The sequence below is a fragment of the Eptatretus burgeri genome, chromosome 10 (genome assembly GCF_056783735.1).
Source record: "Eptatretus burgeri isolate ZD-2024b chromosome 10, Ebu_testis_v1, whole genome shotgun sequence".
Classification (NCBI taxonomy): domain Eukaryota; kingdom Metazoa; phylum Chordata; class Myxini; order Myxiniformes; family Myxinidae; genus Eptatretus; species Eptatretus burgeri.
Genome location: NC_140970.1, coordinates 65,274,657 through 65,294,100, shown reverse-complemented (window position 1 = coordinate 65,294,100; position 19,444 = coordinate 65,274,657). Strand labels below are relative to the sequence as shown.

Here is a 19,444-nt window from a genome sequence, read left to right as displayed (position 1 = left end):
CACACCCGTGGAGACCCTTGCAGCAACTGCAGAATGTACATCCTGATTGGGACACCAGCTGTACCGCTATCGACTGTAATTTTGCAGGGCGCTTGGCAAGTGGCTTAAGCACTCCAATGAAATGGTTGATAAGGAACGATTGGCTTGGCAAGTGATAGCAAGCTGATTGGTAATGACACATCAACGCAATAAACTAAACATCACCGATTTCTTAACATTTTTCAGATTTCTCTCTGGATTTCGAGTTATTTAGTCCATTCGATCCTCCAAACTCAAATTATATTTCAATTATTCACATTAATTCGTCCTTGAGAGTAGATCATGGAAAATCACATCATACAATGCATGAAATCGTTCCAAGCTCCTAATATGAAAACTCTCGCACTCACAAAATCGATGTATGCAGCGATTTGTGGGGATGAAGATGCGGTTTTCGATGATATGAGTGAGGAAAGTGAGAAAAAAAACCTTTTGAGCGCTTTATCATCAATAAACCGTTGCGGCCTGTTCCAACTCAAGACGTTGTTGAGCAAGCTGAACAAAATGGCAATTTAAGGCCCCAGTGAAGGCGAGTGAGGTTACTGAGGACACATGCGTTCTAAGACCCCGTCAAGAGCAAGGCGAGGAGAATGCGCCTGATAAATGATATAATTCAATATGGCCGTGAATTATTTTCATTTTTCACACATGAAATTGAAGTTTTAATCAACCCAAACACCCAATTTTCACTCATGCACTCCCTTGGAGTTCCCTCAGTATGTATGGAAAGTTTTAGGCTGCTAGATTTCTTGGTTTTGGAGTTATGGATGGCACACACACACACTTAAACACACACACACAAACACACACACACACACACACACACACACACACACATATAAACACACACATATAAACACACACAAACACACAAACACACACACACACACACACACACACATATAAACACACACACATATAAACACACACAAACACACAAACACACACACACACAAACACACACACACACACACACACACACACACACACACTGACATTTATTTAGATGACCCTTGAAGGTATTTATTTATTTTCATCAGAAAATCTCGGTGATAGCATCAACTTGGTTTCACCTGATGATTTTATGCCTCCATAGCAGATGGCACCGGAGGCATGATGTTTTTGGGTTGTCCGATCGGCTGTGTGTGCGTGTATAGCAGATTTTTATTGCCACGATAACTTGTGAATTTCTGAAGGGTTTTCAAACAAACTCGGCAAAAGTATGAACTGCAAGACGAAGATCAACTAATTCAATCAGTTTTGCGTTCAACAAGTCAAAGGTCACGTGCCCTTAGAAAATCATTTTGCAGATCATAAGTCGAGTTCGAAGCATGTGATGTTTTCTCTTCTACCTATCTTCCTTTTCTCTCTCGCACTCTCTCTTTGATGTGACCTTTAATTTTTTATGTGACCCTTATTTAAGATCAAAAGTAACGGTGGGTTGATATCTAACCGGCGGAGGCATTTCCATTGACTCATTCACGTGAAATATTTTTCTTTTTTTTCAGTTGTGCCAACTTCTGGCAGGTCTACGATCACATTTTTGTTCACAACGACTCCTGGTAATAGTCATCTAAATGTGTGGCATTATCATTTGAATCTCAAAGCTTGAATTGCATTTCAACTTTAAAGGATATTATCACTAATAATAATTTCACAATTGTTGATGATCACACTCATTTTCATGTTCATCAGTTTGAGATGTTTAGCTTTAATTAACAATCATGCCTTCTTCCAGTTTGTCCATAAATCTTCAATGTGATGATAAATATCCAATTTTATCTTGTGTTTATAAAAGATGAACAATGTATCATCGGAAAAAAGTCTGTGTGCCTTTGTCCATTTTGATGGCTGTATTCTCATGATCATTTCGACATCATACCTCCCCCTCCCAACCCCAACCCTCATCCTTTCCTCCACTTCCCTTCTCCCATAATTTTTTTTCCTGCAGACATTTCCTTTTGTAAAAATCTGCCATGCACAAACGGGAGATGTATTTTGAAAAACCATCAGGGGACTTGTCGCTGCCATCCAGGCTTTCGACTCGATGATGGAGAATTCAACTGTGTTGGTAAGAAAATCGTGTTGTGACATCATGTATGATGCAGTCATGGCTTCCGATTTGAAATTTGAATGACTGGTTGAAATTATTTATTTATTTTCACTTTGTAAGAGTTCATGTTTGAAATCTCAATCTGCATTCAATGTATCATTAATTTATATATTGCACTTTTACATCATGTTTTTTGTTGAAGTTGTCTTTCGATATGATTCAGTGTCCCTGTTGAAAATACAACAGAATACTTTGAAGCCTTTTTGAAGTCTGCATTGGTGGACAAGATAGACAATAGATTTTATCATCTTAAAGACATCAATCAAATGTATTTTACTGCCATGCAAATGAGGTGCTGGTGCCGTTTTGATCATCATTACGGTTTTGATCATTAATAAAATCTACTCCTTGCCTTGGAGAAAATGGAATGAGAGCCAAGGACTGCAAAGGATAACTGCATTAATGTTATGGGTTCCCTTCAAGGAACTTCATCGCAGGAGGTGGCCATAAGGCCCATCAAGCCCTACACAATGTTTATCAACCTATGGTTGTTTGTCCATGCTCTATCCTTTTTCATTGCTGAGAATCAAGCAAGGAAGCAGCACATACTGTTTTTAAGGTCTTTGGTATGACTTGGCAGGGGTTTGAACATCGGACCTCCCAGACTCAGAGCAAATGCCTTAACCATTCTGCCACTGAGTCTGGTTTGACAACCATGATAGTTTATCAATTACAATTAATAATTGTTTTCAACTTATGGGGCATTTTTAATTTCTCATAACATCAATGATTCAAAAAGTGACAAAGTACAGGTGAATAACTTCAGTGAGCAATTTATTTGTGCTCAAATTCATTCAACAGGACCTTTTGGAAACTTGGACAAAAAATGCATTTTAAATAAAACTGATGTCTAAGCAGACCACTTTCAGTAAATTCAAGGAAAATATGAATTCAATGGTGAAGCAGCCCACTGTATTTGGACAATACAAGCAGTGCCATGATCTACACACTGTATTTAATATTGGAGCATGAATCACCTCGTACTTTGAGGATTCCACTTGCTTCTTGTGATGTAAGTGAATAAAATATTTCCAAAGTTACTTATAATATATCTGACATGATTAACAAGATTATTTGGTGGTAATGATGATGATGATGATGATGTAATCTTTAGCTGAAACTGAAAACAGAGGTAACCAGAAAGCTGGAACCTACCTGATGATTTGTACATTTCATTAAATTGAACCAAGGTTCTGAGAATCTTGATAGTTTTCAGTGAAAACACTCCCATTTTGCAATTTTGACAAAATAAAGGCTGATTTGAAGCTTCATATTAATTTTTCTTCATTAAATATTTTCCACCATCAAAGTTCATTGTTTCTCTTTCATCACTCAAGCAAACCAATGGTGGACTTTGCTTTTTTTTTTAAATCAACCTATCATCCGGTCTTGCTTCCGCGGCTCTTTCAGCCCGATGGCCATCCACAGCTCCTCCATTATGCATGCATTCTTCCCATCAGCCCTACCTGGTTAAACTCACAAAATTTCAGCCCACTGCACACCGCTACTCTTTTGTTCCTCTTTCTCCAATTATAGCAACAACTTTCCTCAGGATGTTCATTCAGACTCTTCACGACAGAACCCCAAGAAGACAGTGCATCATAATCTCATATCATAATCTGTCCATACCCATAATCTTTTGTACTCATTCTATCCTCGGCTTAGACCACCTCTGGTGTATGTCCTGTTGAATATGTATTTAATGCTATGCGATGATGACAACGAAGATTGTTATCGATATTACAGCTGCATCTTCTTTCACAAACCAAATCACTTAAAATTGTCTGTTTTATCTCAACCAGTTTTTTATTATCCTGTTATTCTATTCATCATAACACATTGCTGTTTGATAAATGTGGTAATTCATATTTGATGCCGATTCATTTTTCGTACACAGATTTTGATGAGTGCAAACGCTCCACACATAACTGCCACCATTTTTGTAAGAACGTGTTGGGAACATACGAATGCAGCTGTCGAACTGGTTATTCTTTGGACCCAAGTAACAAAAAAACATGCCTTGGTAAGTTCGCTCATCTATACTAAAAGAGAGCCATTGCATGTGTGTGTGTGTGTGTGTGTGTGTGTGTGTGTGTGTGTGTGTGTGTGTGTGTGTGTGTGTGTGTGTGTGTGTGTGTGTGTCTGTCACCATTTTTCTCAGAGATGGCCAAACGGATCTTCGTCAAACTTTCAGAGGTTCATCAGTGAGTGTCGGGAAGTGTTTTAGGTAGAAAACAAATTTTAATATTTTGAAAAAACTTGGATTTTTTATTATTATTATTGCTCTATCAGCTTTTGGAGCTATGTGAAAGGTAATATTAAATGATACCTGACTCTATTCCTTAGTGGGTGTGGGGAAGTGTTTTAGTCTCCCACAAAAACAATGGAAAAAAAACAAAATTTGATTTCTTCAAAATGCCAACAGGATTAGAACAGCACTGGGAAATGTTAGGTACTCCTGCGAGTTATTCAAAAACTTCAGCATGGTGCTGTACCCAAAACGAGTTCCCAAACTCGAACTTAGTAAGTTTCGCTTCTGAGTCGAGTGACGCCGGGTTTGGCTGGCAACTTGGAAAATAATTCGGATATTTTTGTCACATGAAATGAATTAATTGCAGGATTTTGCAAGTGTGCATGGGAGAAATGTGTGTTACCTTTAGCTTGTACTGTTATCAAGAGGCTTGCTTACCGCTTGCCAAGTGGCTTACTTGATTCAAAATGCTCAAGCAAGTGCTCCAAATCCAACGAAACGGAGTGCTTTGCACTATTTAACAACATCGTTGCCTCCAATGTAAACAATGCTATTGTGATACTCAAACAAATGCTGTCCAAGCCGTCGTTTTCAGTTTTATTCAATCCTCTTGTGACAACTTCCCCAAACAAATTTCTGACGTTAATAGTTGCGCTAGATCATACTCTTGGAAGAGGAAAATAAATAAAAATAAATGGGGAGTCATAAGAGGGAGCATGGGTCTCATGGCGTTGTTAGCTCTGGATTAACTCCGATTAGCTGTGGATGTGGTTGTGGTTGTTGTTTGTGTGCTCCTTCCACATACTTTTGTGTATTTTTCTGTTGCTTTGAGAATTTTATTGTGACATATAAGTTTCTGTACTTCTTCTGTGTCCTTCTAAAGGGTTACTGTTTTGGTACAATAATACATGTTTCCGTTTATACCACTGCGTGAAGAAACCATGAGCGCATCTTGTTCTTCAAAATTTGAAAGAGGGTTGCAGAACAGGCAACTTTGTGATTAAACTAATGCATTTTTATTCCAAGTAAATCGATTCCAAGTGGTTCCCCCTTTTGTTTCTTTTAAAGGATCAATTTTTATTAACAAGGTATTTTGAAAAAGGAATGTGGTGAGAAATGAGAGAGAGCAAGAGAGATAGACAGAGATAGACAGAGACAGACAGAGACAGACAGAGACAGACAGAGACAGGCAGAGACAGGCAGAGACAGGCAGAGACAGGCAGAGACAGGCAGAGACAGACAGAGACAGACAGAGAAAAAAAATGTTGTCTTCATATATCAGTAAATGAGTCGGAATATGATATTTCATAAAGGGAAAGCAGGTCCTTGCTGAGTCAGTTGGACAATGCCACATGGCCCAGGTTGGCCTTGCCTGTTTTTCTTCAATGAAAAATGGGTATCAGAGTCAGGTGTGAGTATAGTGATGAAGTCAGAACTTGGGTGAACAGCATATTCTTTGCATTGCCAAAACCTGGAAGTCCATTGTTTATATGCTACATCATTAACATTTTAGAGGTCTCATGAAAATATTACATAGCAAATGAAAAATAAATTGACGAAATCTTTTTCATTCGACTGAAGTTGTATTGTGATGTTTTGTATGATTCAGATAACAATGAATGTAACGCCACGTCGCTCTGTAAGAATGGAGGAACGTGTCGCAACACATTGGGCAGCTATGAATGCAATTGTGCATCTGGGTGGAAAGGAAAACATTGTGATGAAGGTAGGATTTGTTATCATTTCTATAAGAAATAAAAATAAGCACGATTTCACCAACAAACATATCTTTTGAATTGCCAGAATGCAGAATCCTAATTTTGAGGCATTTGTATCTGCAGAATAAATCGATTAGATATCTTTGTGTTGTTTGTTTTTTTCATGGCCATTCCTGAATATGACTTGTCACATCAATCAATCACAACTTAACTATCTATCACATCCTCTTTTTAAAAGGTAGATTTTAACTGAGAATATGCATTTTGTATTGTCTTGTGGGGTCTCTTAATAAATAGTTTTTTTTTACTCTCCTGCCAGATGTGGATGAGTGCCAAACAAGGCCCTGTTTGAATAATGGAAAGTGCAACAACATTGATGGGTCATTTGAATGCGCGTGCAGTAAAGGATACACAGGCAAGCGTTGTGATCAGGGTGAGTTCATACAAGTGCATGCAGACCCACCAGAACCCTCCTTATGTTTTATGTTTTTTCCAAACGCACTAATTTCCCTCAACAAAAAGAGTTCAAATTTATAATCAGCAATTCATTTGAACAAAAGTACAGAATTAATTGTACATGTTGGTCATTGATTGTATTCAACAGTCAAAATAAACAAATATGAGGGGATAAATGGGCTCGTATGTGGATGTATGAAATTACATGAAATTATTATAATGAGAAGGACATTATTGGAGAAATCTTTTTATTTTGTGGGAAAATGTACATGCAGCTTGGAAGTGTCAGATAAATCGGGACCGAACTGTGACCGTGTTTTTCCAATTATTTTACATGAACATAAAATAATTCAAACATTATCCAAGAACAATCTTTAATAGCACAATATTATCAATAAACATGTTATTATATTGATTTTATAAAAGCTCATGAAATAGATTGTTTTATGAAATTTGAAATGAAACAGCACGGCTTCAAGGGAGCATTTAGCATCCCCACTGAATCACGTGGCCATTTCAGAGTTAACCACAAACTGGCATCACATGACAACCAGATCAGGCAGGACAAACAAATATTCATCTTTTCCTGAAAACCATTAACGAGCTATCTGGGTTTATTTAATTGAACAATTCAGATTCTAAGATTGTATTTCTCTGGGAACTGGTTTTGCATCTAATTCCCAAATACTGTTCATTGATCAATCAACAAATCAAATTAGTTTCTTATATATTTCTGAATATGAGGTGGCTGCAAGAATCTTAAAAGGAAACAAATTCCATAGTTTATAGAATCATATAGACAGACGGCATGATTCCCAAGTTTTTATCCCTGCACCAGGAAATATTTTGAGTAAATTGTTTTTTGATTTCGATCAATCATCAGAAGCAAGTGTGTGCAAGTTGAAATTCACTTTTGTTTCTTTTTCTATTTTAAAGAGACATTAAAATTTTTCTGTTTTGGCATCTTCTCGTATCTGGCAAATGGTTGCATTTATTGTGTTCAGTAACACTTCACTGATTGACATGAAACCAAATTTAATAATTTCATGAATACTAGATTTTATCTGGAATGCAAGATTCACTACCAAATTGGAATGATTGGCCCTTGGAAATTCATACTGCCAGAAACCATTGCAATAATTCACGTTCAGATGAAATAGCCAGGTCAAGTTGTCTGTAGCCATTGCAAGGAAACCTGACAGCTTGGTAACAATATGCTTTTGACAGTCTCGTTGCTCGTTGGTGATCAAAATCCAATGAATCATCATCATTGTGCTGTGCTGATGAGGCCTAAAACTTTGACCATTATTTTATTGGAAGACATTGTTTACCGCACCTCATGCTTGTGAATTTAATCTTTTCCCTCCCTACCCCACAGTTATTGACAACTGTGTAAATATCTCGTGCAGTGCAAATGGGTACTGCAACAATCAGGTCAGTAACTACAACTGCATCTGTGACCAAGGCTGGAGCGGGAAACACTGTGAACAGAGTAAGTGATTTAATATTTTAATGTAATTCTACATTTAAACAACAAGATATTTCCCATGTGTTTCAAAGTTGATATTTAAAAAGTCACAACAATGGTTTCAAGCGTTTCCTTCACTTCTTATTTGTCACCATTCTTGTGGTGGTGATTTTGGAGAGACTGCTTGAATGATAAGGACATTGAAGCACAATGAACGCAGTTTTTGTACATGAAGAAAGATCAGTAATTCTCTGGCTAGGGCAACAAAGCTTCAACCGTTTTGTTATTTAACAACAATTTGAGCCTTTAACAAAATCATTTTCCTCATTATTTTTCCTGAGGATACAATGTTAGTGACAATTAATGTGTATATGAATACCACACAAAATCTACAGAATAAACCATGAGAATATCTGTAAAAGCTTTAAAAGAAATTATGGAAACATTGTTAATATTATTTATCAACTTCATTAAGCCATTGACTTGGTGATCAAGTCACATAACAAGTGGGATTTAAACCGAAAACATTCATCATAGTGTGTGTAACTCCACTGATGAGATATGGAGTTCAGAGTTGTAGGGTAAGGCTGCTAGATTTCAGGAAAGTAAACTTTGGGGGTATGAGAAGAGAGTTAGGTGCTCTCTGTTGGGCAAAGCTAACGAGTGCACAATCTGCATCAGGGAAACGTTCAAGGAGCAAATGTGTAAGGAGCAGAGTTGGTATCTTCCAGTGAGGTGTTAAGGTAGAGGAAGAAAGAGATCAGGGTGGATGAACAGGGAGAGAAGCAGTGCTATTAAGGAGGATAAGCTGACGGCATTCCTTAAGTACAAAACAACAGGACGAGGGTGACTCACAACAGTTTCAGAGTCGAGTTCAAAAATAACTTTGAAAGGTAAAAGAGAATATGAAAAGAACATAGCCCAAAATATTAAACATAACAGCAAGGCATTCTTTTAGTATCTAAGAGGTAAATAACAGGTTGTAAGATAAGTGTGAGCCCCTTGAGAAATAGCAAAGGAGAATTGGTAGTTGATGATGCTGGTGGAGATGGCAGACTTGTTAAATAGTTTTTTTCTTCCACATTAAGACAGGAACATTCAAGGGAACTTCCAATAGCTGAGAGTATCTATCTCAGAGGTGAGCAAGGGCTTCCAGAAGAGATCCAAATAGGAGTGGAGTAAGTGAAGAAACGGCTTGGAAAGGGGATGATAAAGCTCCGACATCAGATAATATGTACAATGTACATACATCAATTCACGGATATCTTTAACAGCTTGTTGGAGTCAAGACACGTACCAGAGGATTAGAGAGGATAAAATGTAACTCCATTATTTAAGAAAGGAACCAGAGAGGAATTGGGGAACTTTCGACCTGTGAGTTTGACTTTAGTTATAGGGGAAGATGGGGGAAGGTGTTGGACAATTAATTTGCTCATGGGGGAAGGTGTTGGATACATTAATTAAGGAAAGGTTGGGGAACCATTTGCATAATTTCAAAGTAATTAAAGGTAGTCAGCACTCAGCACAGAATCACCAAAGGGAGATCATGTTTAATAAATTTATTGGAGTTACATGAAGCAGATTCTCACTTGGTGAATGAGAGAAGTGCAGTGGATGGTCGTGTATCTTGACTTTCAGAAGGATTTTGATAAGGTACCACAGATGAGGTTGTTGACTAAGGTAATGGGTTGAGGGCTTGTGGAGTGGCTGGTCAGGGAACTAACTGGATGAGATACTGGTTTCGTGGTGGGAACTAATGATTGGCTATGAACAGGAGGACATCTGGCAGGGAGGATGTAAGTACTGGGATACCTCAAGGATCAGTTCTACGACCATTATTGTTGTTAACTTACATCATCAATTTGGAATGTGGGGTTAAGAGCCGGCTTTCCAAATTTGCAGATGACATTAAGCTTGGAGGTAAGGTAGATAAGAGAGAGGGGATGATCAGATTTAGGAAAGTCTAGATACTCTCGGGGATTGGTCAAAGGATTGGCAGAAGCAGTTTGACATGAATAAATGTAAGGTGCTGGGTTTTGGTAGGAATAATGAAATTAGGGACTTCATAATGGAAGGGACATCACGGTGCACGTGACACAGGAGGAGGATCAGGGGGTGTGAATAGATGTGGGGTAAGCAGACAGCATAGTGATAGGCAGCCATCGGTAAAGCTAACAGGGTTTTAGGTTTTATTTGTATGGGGATAAATTATAAAACATTAGAGGTAGTGTGAACTCTAAACAAGGATTTAGTGAGTCCCCATCTGGAATATTGTGTACAGTTTTGGTCATCACTTCTGAGGAAGGATATAACTGCCATAAAGAGGCTACAGTATGGAGCAACTACATTGATCCCATGTCGAGCTACATGTACCTATGAGGAGTGGATAAAACACACACGACATTTTACATTAGAAAGGAGGTGATTGCAAGGGTATTTGATCGAGATGTTGAGGGGTATTTGATAGAGATGTTTAAGGGTATTTGATAGAATTATGGTTATCGACAAAATAAGCAGAATGGACACTGACAGAGCAAGGGATGCCAGTTTAAGAATATATAAGAGGAGAGTTGGGACAGCCGTAAGGCAGGGATCTTTCACTCAAAGAGTGTCTGCAAGGATGTAATGGTATCCCTGCAAGGAAAGTGACACTTGATTCAGTGAATAGTTTTAAAATTGAGTTGGATGGGGATCTGGAAGTAGCAGCTCGGTCGTTGGTAGGGGGGGGGGGCGGGGGGGTGGTATGAAGATTTTGGCATGTTGCGCAGGCTTAATGGGCCTAATGGCCTCTTCCTGCATTGCAGTTCTTTGTAAATCCTTGTAAATCTCAATTTATGAAGAGCGGTAAGACCGCATGCTTCTCCAGACTGCACGCACATTAATGAAACAGATGCACAACATTAGACGTTTTTGTTCTCCAGACTGCACGCACATGAATGAAACAGATGCACAACATTGGACGTTTTCGAACTGTGAAAATATTTTATCATCGACAAGGATTGAAACTTATTTTCGCTGCAACATCTGCTTTTTGCAAGTACACATTTGACTTCTCAACTGACCATATTACCCTTTGCGTTGATCATTACAGACCGAAATGATTGCAAGGGTAGAACCTGCCAGCATGGCAGCACATGCTTGGATCTCATTAACAGTTTCAGGTGTTCCTGCACTCCTGGGTACACCGGAAAATATTGTGAAATCAGTGAGTACTTAGACTGTCCTGTTTAATTATGTCCTCGAATTTCCATCAACAAGTAATTACACCTTCAGATTATTTTTTTCTTTTTCGTGGAAGTTAAAGAATAATCGTTTGTTCAAGATATCTTTAAAAAATTGTATTTCCCTTAAGAAATGTTATGGTCATCATGCATGCTGTACATTGTGCTTTTACCCTCTGTAGATATTGATGACTGCATCTCAAAGCCTTGTGACGATGGTGGAACTTGCCTCGATGGCATCAATCACTTCAGTTGCATTTGTAAACCTGGCTGGACTGGAACCCTTTGCAAACAAGGTGTGTGTACATGCTTTCTGTTAAAAATAGCAACTTTTTGTACCATTCATCAATTACAACAACAAAAGTCATGATGAGTGAAGATTTACACAATTTTACAAGGGCCTTCGATGCCTCAAGAAATGAGTGATTCCTCAGATGACAGGACTGATGTGATTCCTCAGATGATCACACATTATTATGCTCGTCACGACCATTAACTATTGTGTCCACAACACAGTGGACACAGCTGTGTTGCTTCACGATAACATTGACAGTGATGGACAATTAGGCAAATGAAGTGTAAATTTCAGTTTTTGAATTATTATTATTATTATATCTATTTTGCCATCGTAAGCAAGGGGGCAGGAAGGAGAGTTTTTATTACTTCGCAAAAAATCAAAAATTTTGACAAGTATGTTTATCGCCTCAGTTTGTTTGTGTGTGTGTTTGTTTGTTTGTTTTTTCTGTCCGCTCACCTCCAGCCCAAACCACTCAACCGATCGTTCTGAAATTTTCAGAGGTTAATGTCACCGACCCTGCGACGGTCCTGCATTGAAGTTTCGTAAAATTCAGTTGACCACAAAGGTCTACATTGGTCCAAAGGCCAATTTGAGCCAAATTTTCTTAAATCCTCAATTTTTATCTGATTGACTTGAAATTTGAACAGGATTTGCAAATCAGGTCAATGAATTCAACCACCTATGAATTTTGAGGTTATCTTCGGTGAAAAGGTCAACATAGGCCATAAGCTCATCCCAAAATATGCCAAATTTTAAAGTTATTTCTAAAATTGTCAATTTTCATCCGTTTAACTTGAAATTTGAAGAATATTTCCATATCAGGTCGCTGAATTCAACCACCTATTAATATTGAGATCATCTTTGGCCAAAAGGCCAAATTGGGACGAATTTTCAAAAATTCTCAATTTTCATCCCATTGACTTGACATTTGATGACCATTTGCATTTGAAGTTGCTGAACTCAACCACATTTTAATTTTGAGGTCAACATAGAACAAAAGGTCAACATAGGCCAAATTTCTTAAATCCTCAATTTAAATCCAATTAACTTAAAATTTGAAGAGCATTTGCACATCAGGTCACCAAATTCAACCACCTGTTAATTTTGAGGTAAACATAGGCCAAAGGGCCAATTTGGGCCAAATTTTCAAAATCTTCAATTTTCATCTGATTGACTTGATATTTGAAAAGGATTTACATATGAGGTCACTGAATTCAACCACCCATTCATTTTGTGTTACCATCATTGAAAAGGTCAACATAGACCAAATTTCTTAAATCCTCAATTTCAATCCAATTAACTTGAAATTTGAAGAGCATTTGCATAGCAGGTCACCAAATTCAACCACCTATTAATTTTGACGTAAACATAGGCCAAAAGGTCAACATAGACAAAAAGGTCAACATTGGACAAATTTCTAAAATCCTCAATTTTAATCCAATGAACTTGAAATTTAAAGAGCATTTGAAAATCATGTCAATGAATTCAACCACCTATTAATGTTGTGGTAAACATAGGCCAAAAGGTCAAAATAAGCCAAAAGGCCAATTTGGGTTAAATTTTATAAAATCCTCAATTTTCATCTGATTGACTTGAAATTTGAAGAGCATTTTCATGTCAGGTTGCTGAATTCAACTACGCATTAATTTTAAGGACAAAAGGTCAACACAGGCATAATTTCTAAAATTGATAGATAAGGCCAAAAACTAAATGTATCACTTTATCTCAAAAAAGTTGTGGACGAGTTGTGACAAAACAAGGTGGATGAGTTGAATAGGTGACAATAACAAGCGGATTGGATTTTAGTTCGGATCCAGCTCATCAGTGGGATACAAAACGTGAACTGTTCCACCTGGCAGAAGCATGCGCTCTACCAAGTGCCATTATACTTTGTGCTGTTTTTCCAAGTTGTCACTCTATGAGTGATTTTTCATTTATTTATTCATGCTGAACGAAGGCTCATGGTGGAGCCAGTTGACATTCTGGAAGATGTTAAAAATGATAATCATAATAATAATAATAATAATAATAATAATAATAATAACTATTTCACACACAAAGTCCATCAATCAATAATCACTGTAAAATATGAATTTTACACAAAAAGGAGATCATTTCACCCCTGCGCAAGTGATGAAGCACGAAGACGAACAACAATGAATGATTTCACGAGCATGTTATCAATGCGAATGACACGTTTTCTGAAGCTATACACTGACTCCTTGAGCAATTCTTGAAAAGCCATCACCTTATGATTCACAAAAGTTTGGGAAGCGCTCTGCCGGCTCGTAATGCCCAACAAACATTGGAAGGCATTATTATAACAGACAGTGATTTTATGCAAGGATGACTGAACAAAATTGTTCCACAAGTGAACAATACAGGTTGCAACAGTAGGATTTAATCAAATGACACTTAATTTCATCAGAACGTCTCGATGAAAAACCTGCGAAACAGCATATGTCCTCACACACAGAGGGAGCGAAATTGTCCCTTAATGTCATGATCATCATGCTTGTAAATCAATACTTTACTGTAGTTTTCAACTATTTGGAGACATTACTTTAGTTTTCATGTGAATTTACAAGGACATTGATATACAATGGACAAATACGCATGACGTATGTGAATTTAACCTGGGTTCATCCTCTGATGATAACTCTCCCATGACCTTCTATCAAGGTTTAGAAGGGAATGGAAGAGTATTCATTTGGAATGACCTCAGTACAAACCCCTTAAAATAGTTTCTCAGGCTCTTGAGCTTGATGATATATGACATGTAGAATGAAGATAAATTTGGAGACGAGCAAACATTTCATGATTTTTTGAGGACATTTCTACACAATGGATGATTCAACAGAGTATACATGACTTGAAGTCGGAGTTACAAGCTTCATTTGATCTTTGCTAAGATTGGAATGCCCAACAGGCTAACACAAATTAAAACTTTTTATTTTTGTGAGTCCAATTGAGTAGTACCAAAATATTTTGAGAAATATTTGAGAAAATAAACTTTTACACTTCTGCTGCCAACCTGAAATTTCTGCAAGAATTCACCATCAAGCTTTTAATCAAATGTAAGACCAAATACTGCATTGGAGTCATCAAAAGGAACCCCAATAAATAAAGAACAAAGATGGAGTCATCAGGAGGAACCTGGATATGATTGAAATTTCAGCTGCTACTCCTCTTCCCTCAAACCCATTGAAGCACAATTAAATGAGCCTTACAGAAAATTTTCTGCAAGAATTCACTTTTCCAAGATAGATAGATAAAGAAAGAGAAATAAAGAGTAAAAGAGATAAAATACAAGAAAAAGCAAGAATTAGAATGAATAAAGAGAAATGTATAAAAATAAGAAAGAAATGTGAAAGGAACAAAGAACAAAGATATTGAAAAGAACCCGGATAGATAGATTCAGCAGTTACTCCCCAGGCTCAAATGCAGCAACAGGTACAAGCTACCAGAGGTCTGTCAGTGGGAAAACACAGCTTACACAGCATCAGGATATGGTACAAGCATAATCAAATGTAAAACCAAATACTGCATTGGAGTCATCAGAAGGAACCCGAATAAGTAAAGAGCAAAGATGGAGTCATCAGGAGGAACCAGGATAAGATTTGGGTTTCAGCTGCGACTACCCTACCCTCAAACCCATTCAGGCACAGTGAAGTGAGCCTTAAAGGAAACTTTCTGGAAAAATTCACTTTTCCTGAGACAGATAAATAAAGAAAGAGACATACATAGATAAAATAAAAGAAAAAGAATTTTCAAAATGACAGAGTTGCAGCTTTTATTGTCTCTTCATTATGCAACAATGTGGAGCAAGTCATCTTTGAGCATCAGGATGTCTGAATCGGCAACACATCTGTCTGTGAACTGGTTTATCCTGATTCGGTTTCTGCCGTAGTTGAATCTCACTCTGGATAATTATCTTGTGTTCAAGTTCTTTCACAAAGCAAACCTTTGAGCCAGTCCTGTTGCCACAGATACTTTGCGCTGCCTTCATGGAGAAAAATAATATTGAGATTGTTGTTTAGTGGCACAGCTGTGTCCCCTAGCAAATTATGCTACCCCCAGCCAGGTGCTGCATACAAAAAAGAAGAAGAATGCCATATTTTGAAGTTTTCGTCTGTATTTAAAAAAAAACTAGCAGGGGTACCTGGCATTACCGGGCAACGTCGGGTTCCTCTTCCCACCCCACCCCTTCCCCTGCCTCCTCACACCCTTATAATGATGACTTAGAGTCTTTGACAAAAATACTCCCTGCATATCCATCATAAAATCAATGTATCAAAAATGCTGAAGCAATAAACTCATTCTTTTGCTCTGTTTCAAATGGATTTGATGACATTCCATGAAAAAAAAAGCAATCTTGTTCTACCATGATGCTCTTTAACACAATATTCTTATCTGTAGATGTGAACGAATGTGATGCAACCCCATGTGATGCTGACCGTGCTACTTGTCACAACACCGATGGCTCTTACACTTGCACGTGCAAAGCAGGTTACCAGGGAAATGGCATCAACTGCAAAGGTGAATTTCAAATTATTTCGAGAAGGCTCAGCTATTTTGTAGCTAAAGCGCAAATAAGTGTGTTCATTTAGGCGATATATTTGAGTGAAGGTCCTTGTGAGGAGGATAATACAGTTGCTTGCAAAGCATTTTCCTCCCATGTTTCTCCTTTCCTCCCAAGTCTAATGTGTGGTTCAAAAGCTAAGAGTCGTCATTGCTTGGATGACAAAAGAAACAACCATTTGTGCAGATTTCCTTCGGCATCCTCTGTTTATTACCCCTTGCGAGAAGCGCACAGTAGAAATAAGCAATTGGTTCACTCTGTCAGTTTACAGACAGACGTCAGTCTATGATCAAGTAACTACTTCACTTCAATTGAATTTTATATTATGAACACTAGAACATGAATCGGAACACTATTTGGCAAATTGTACGGAGTCTCATCCCGAGCGTTCATGCGCACAGAGAAGTAACATACCCTAATTGATTTAGTCTGTCTGCCTGCCTGGCAGTCAAACAAAATCGGAAATCGTTCCAAACATGAAACTTAATCATGTTTTAAAGAACGTCATAAAAAGACACAAACAACAGGCATGAAGAACTAATTTAACGTGTTAAATAAGGTGGTGTAAAAGAGGGTGCATCGACAGCAGTAAACTTCTTACTCTGAAAGGTTTTATTAAATTTTAAATTCAAAAATAAAAAATTTCACATTATAATTCCTTGTGACCATCCCTACCTTGTTTACATACTTTTTGACATGCCATCCCAACATCGTTTTGCATTTTTAAAAAATGCTTTTTTTAATTAACCAGCCCACTGCACTTCAGCCCTTGTCTTTCGTTTTTTTGGCTATTTTTGAGCTTCTGATGGGAATTGACCCACCACCCTTGTGCATTTTGAGCTCTGGTCGAGAGGGAATGGGGGGCATGGGGAAGGTGGGTGGACGGGGTGAGAGTAAAAGGATGGTGGGTGGAGCCAGGGGAAAACTGAGAGGGGGGATGGTGGGGGACAGCTTGGGAAGGGGTGGGGTCGAGAAGAGGCAGTGCAATGGGGAAGCTGTGAGGATGCAGGATGAGAGGGGTGAGAGGGGTGGGGGCGATGGGTAAGTTGGGAGATGGTGAGACAAGGGGGAAGCTGGGTGAGACAAGGGGAAGCAGGACGGGTGGGAGGAAGCAGGCATGGAGGAGATAATTTTGGGAGGGTACTAATGTGGAGGGGTTAACACCATTAATGGACGTGAAGGGGAGTTGATGGTCTTGTATCTGCAATCTGGGGCAATCTCTGCAGACTGGACTTCTCATCATTCCCCATTTCTGATACACGAAGACAGATATCACGAGATGGGTGAAATGATGGGTTACTGAAAGCGTAGAGGAAGGTGGTGCTGAAAGTTCAGAGGCATCAAACCCATTCTGAATATATTTTGACCACTCTGAACCTCTGAAAGAAGGTCTGAATAAGGGATGAACAGCTTTCGTGAGTTCGACAGGTTTGGGAGAAAAATGTATGAGGAAGAAGGGGCAGATCTCGAAATGATGGAGAAGAAGAAGAACATGTTTTATTCCTGACAGAGAGATATGGAAAATGATGGATTTGAAGATTTTTATTAAAACTTTGAGAGTAAGAAGCAAATTAATTCATATCACAGCAAAATTAGTTCAGTGAGGATGTATTGAGAATGGGAGGGATAAAGAATGACCAAATGGAAAGTAAATAACAAGCATAATGAGTTGATTATTTGGAGTTAAAGTGATTATTTCGTTTTCTTTTATGTTTTTTCAGTGATCATTTGGAGTTTTATAAAATGTTTCTCTATTTCACGTATTCTACTTTTTATCACTCTTTGTCTCACATTTAAGGAGCCAAGAAACGGGTTTGTCGTGCAGCATGTATGATGGATGTGCAAGTTACACCAAGAGTTATATTTACCACCAGCAGCGATGATTTGCCTTTAACTTGTCCTGTTTGACTCACATTGCCATTAAGCCTTGATTATTACGTAACAAACAGTAACTCAATTCCAGATCCATGTTGTCATGACCTCATAACATTTTTTTTACTCCTTCAAGGTTCTGGCAAAGGTAGTTACAGAGATACTTGTTCTGACAAGTCCTGTCCTGTTTAGTCTTTTCAGTAATTACTCTTTTTTTTTTTTACTTCAGAGATTCGCCTTTTCCCATATAATGATACATTTGGAGATCAACTTGTACATCCACATGGACGCCATGATTTTGTTTCCTCAACATTCAAACCTCCTTATGGGATTCCTTTTGGTGACACAATCTACTACAAACTATATGTAAGTAAAGAAAATTAATTTGGTTTTGTTATTTGATGATATATACGTACGCACTGGGTAAGGTGACAGCAGCTGAGTTGTGTCTGCTGCAAATGTCGAAAAGTGTGAAATAATTCGAAAAATATATTGAGAGAGGGATGAGACAATAGCCAGTCTTGTTAGAAATACCTATTTAATATTCATAGGGAGGCTTATTGTAAAGTTTTTGAGTAGACTCGATATGTGTATCACAAAATCGGAAACCTGTAGAGTGTAGTAAGGAGGAAAATGAAGGTGATAAATACATCAAACACACCGGTGTGAAAAGTATCATTGGCTTACCAGGATTTTTTTGTTTCCTTTAGTTCGTTGACAATGGAGCAATCATCTTTATGAATAAGTGGGATCATAAATTCTCTTATGCAAACCCACCTCGGAATGGCTTTACAAAACAGTACAACAGAGCTACCATCGCTGTGTTCTGGGATGATGTTGACCTTTCTGGTGGAGTTGGACAAATCTACTACCAGGTATTTCAATGGATTGGGGTACAGAACAATTAAATTGATGTGTTCAAACATACAGCTCATCGAAATGAATGGGAACTTTTTTGTTTTCCTGCCAAATAATATTGTGATGAAAATTTGAACGAATTATTCAAGAATGAAATGGTCTTTATTAATTTCTTGACACTTTCCAACATGGAAACGTTTGTACAATTCAATGATTATACATGTAAAGGCTGTTTTTCTCATCGTGTTTTGTGGCCACTTTTCCTTGTTTCCTTCACTTCATCTTAATTTCCTCATTGACCTTACTTACTCTTCCCTTTGATGGCTGCATCTCATTTACTTCAGTCAAATCTTGCAAGGAAATATATGCAAAGAAATACAAGGAACTTTGATGCAGGAAGAGGGCAATCAACACCAATTTTATCCAATCTATCAGTTCATCAACTTATTTCTCTTGCGGTGGGGTTTCAGATTGGGGGGGGGGGGGTGAAGGAGAAGGCAAGAGAATATCACATGGGTTGGGAGAGTACAGGGACATTTGGAGTGTGATATTGTTACAGATTTGAAAG

General features: G+C 38.0%; 1 protein-coding gene across 1 annotated transcript in view; it reads left to right on the top strand.

The window, feature by feature from the left end:
• Positions 1 to 1,558: 1,558 nt before the first annotated feature.
• Positions 1,559 to 19,444, top strand: part of LOC147018733 (uncharacterized) — a 127,272-nt gene continuing 109,386 nt past the window's right edge. Inside the window, exons 1-11 of the mRNA XM_085898745.1 lie at positions 1,559 to 1,601; positions 1,991 to 2,110; positions 4,050 to 4,175; positions 6,013 to 6,129; positions 6,441 to 6,554; positions 7,956 to 8,069; positions 11,137 to 11,250; positions 11,449 to 11,562; positions 15,984 to 16,103; positions 18,248 to 18,384; positions 18,729 to 18,893. Coding sequence (XP_085754871.1) covers positions 18,756 to 18,893 — 138 coding nt within the window. The 5' untranslated portion in view covers positions 1,559 to 1,601; positions 1,991 to 2,110; positions 4,050 to 4,175; ... (6 more) ...; positions 18,248 to 18,384; positions 18,729 to 18,755. The remainder of the gene's footprint in view (positions 1,602 to 1,990; positions 2,111 to 4,049; positions 4,176 to 6,012; positions 6,130 to 6,440; positions 6,555 to 7,955; positions 8,070 to 11,136; positions 11,251 to 11,448; positions 11,563 to 15,983; positions 16,104 to 18,247; positions 18,385 to 18,728; positions 18,894 to 19,444) is intronic.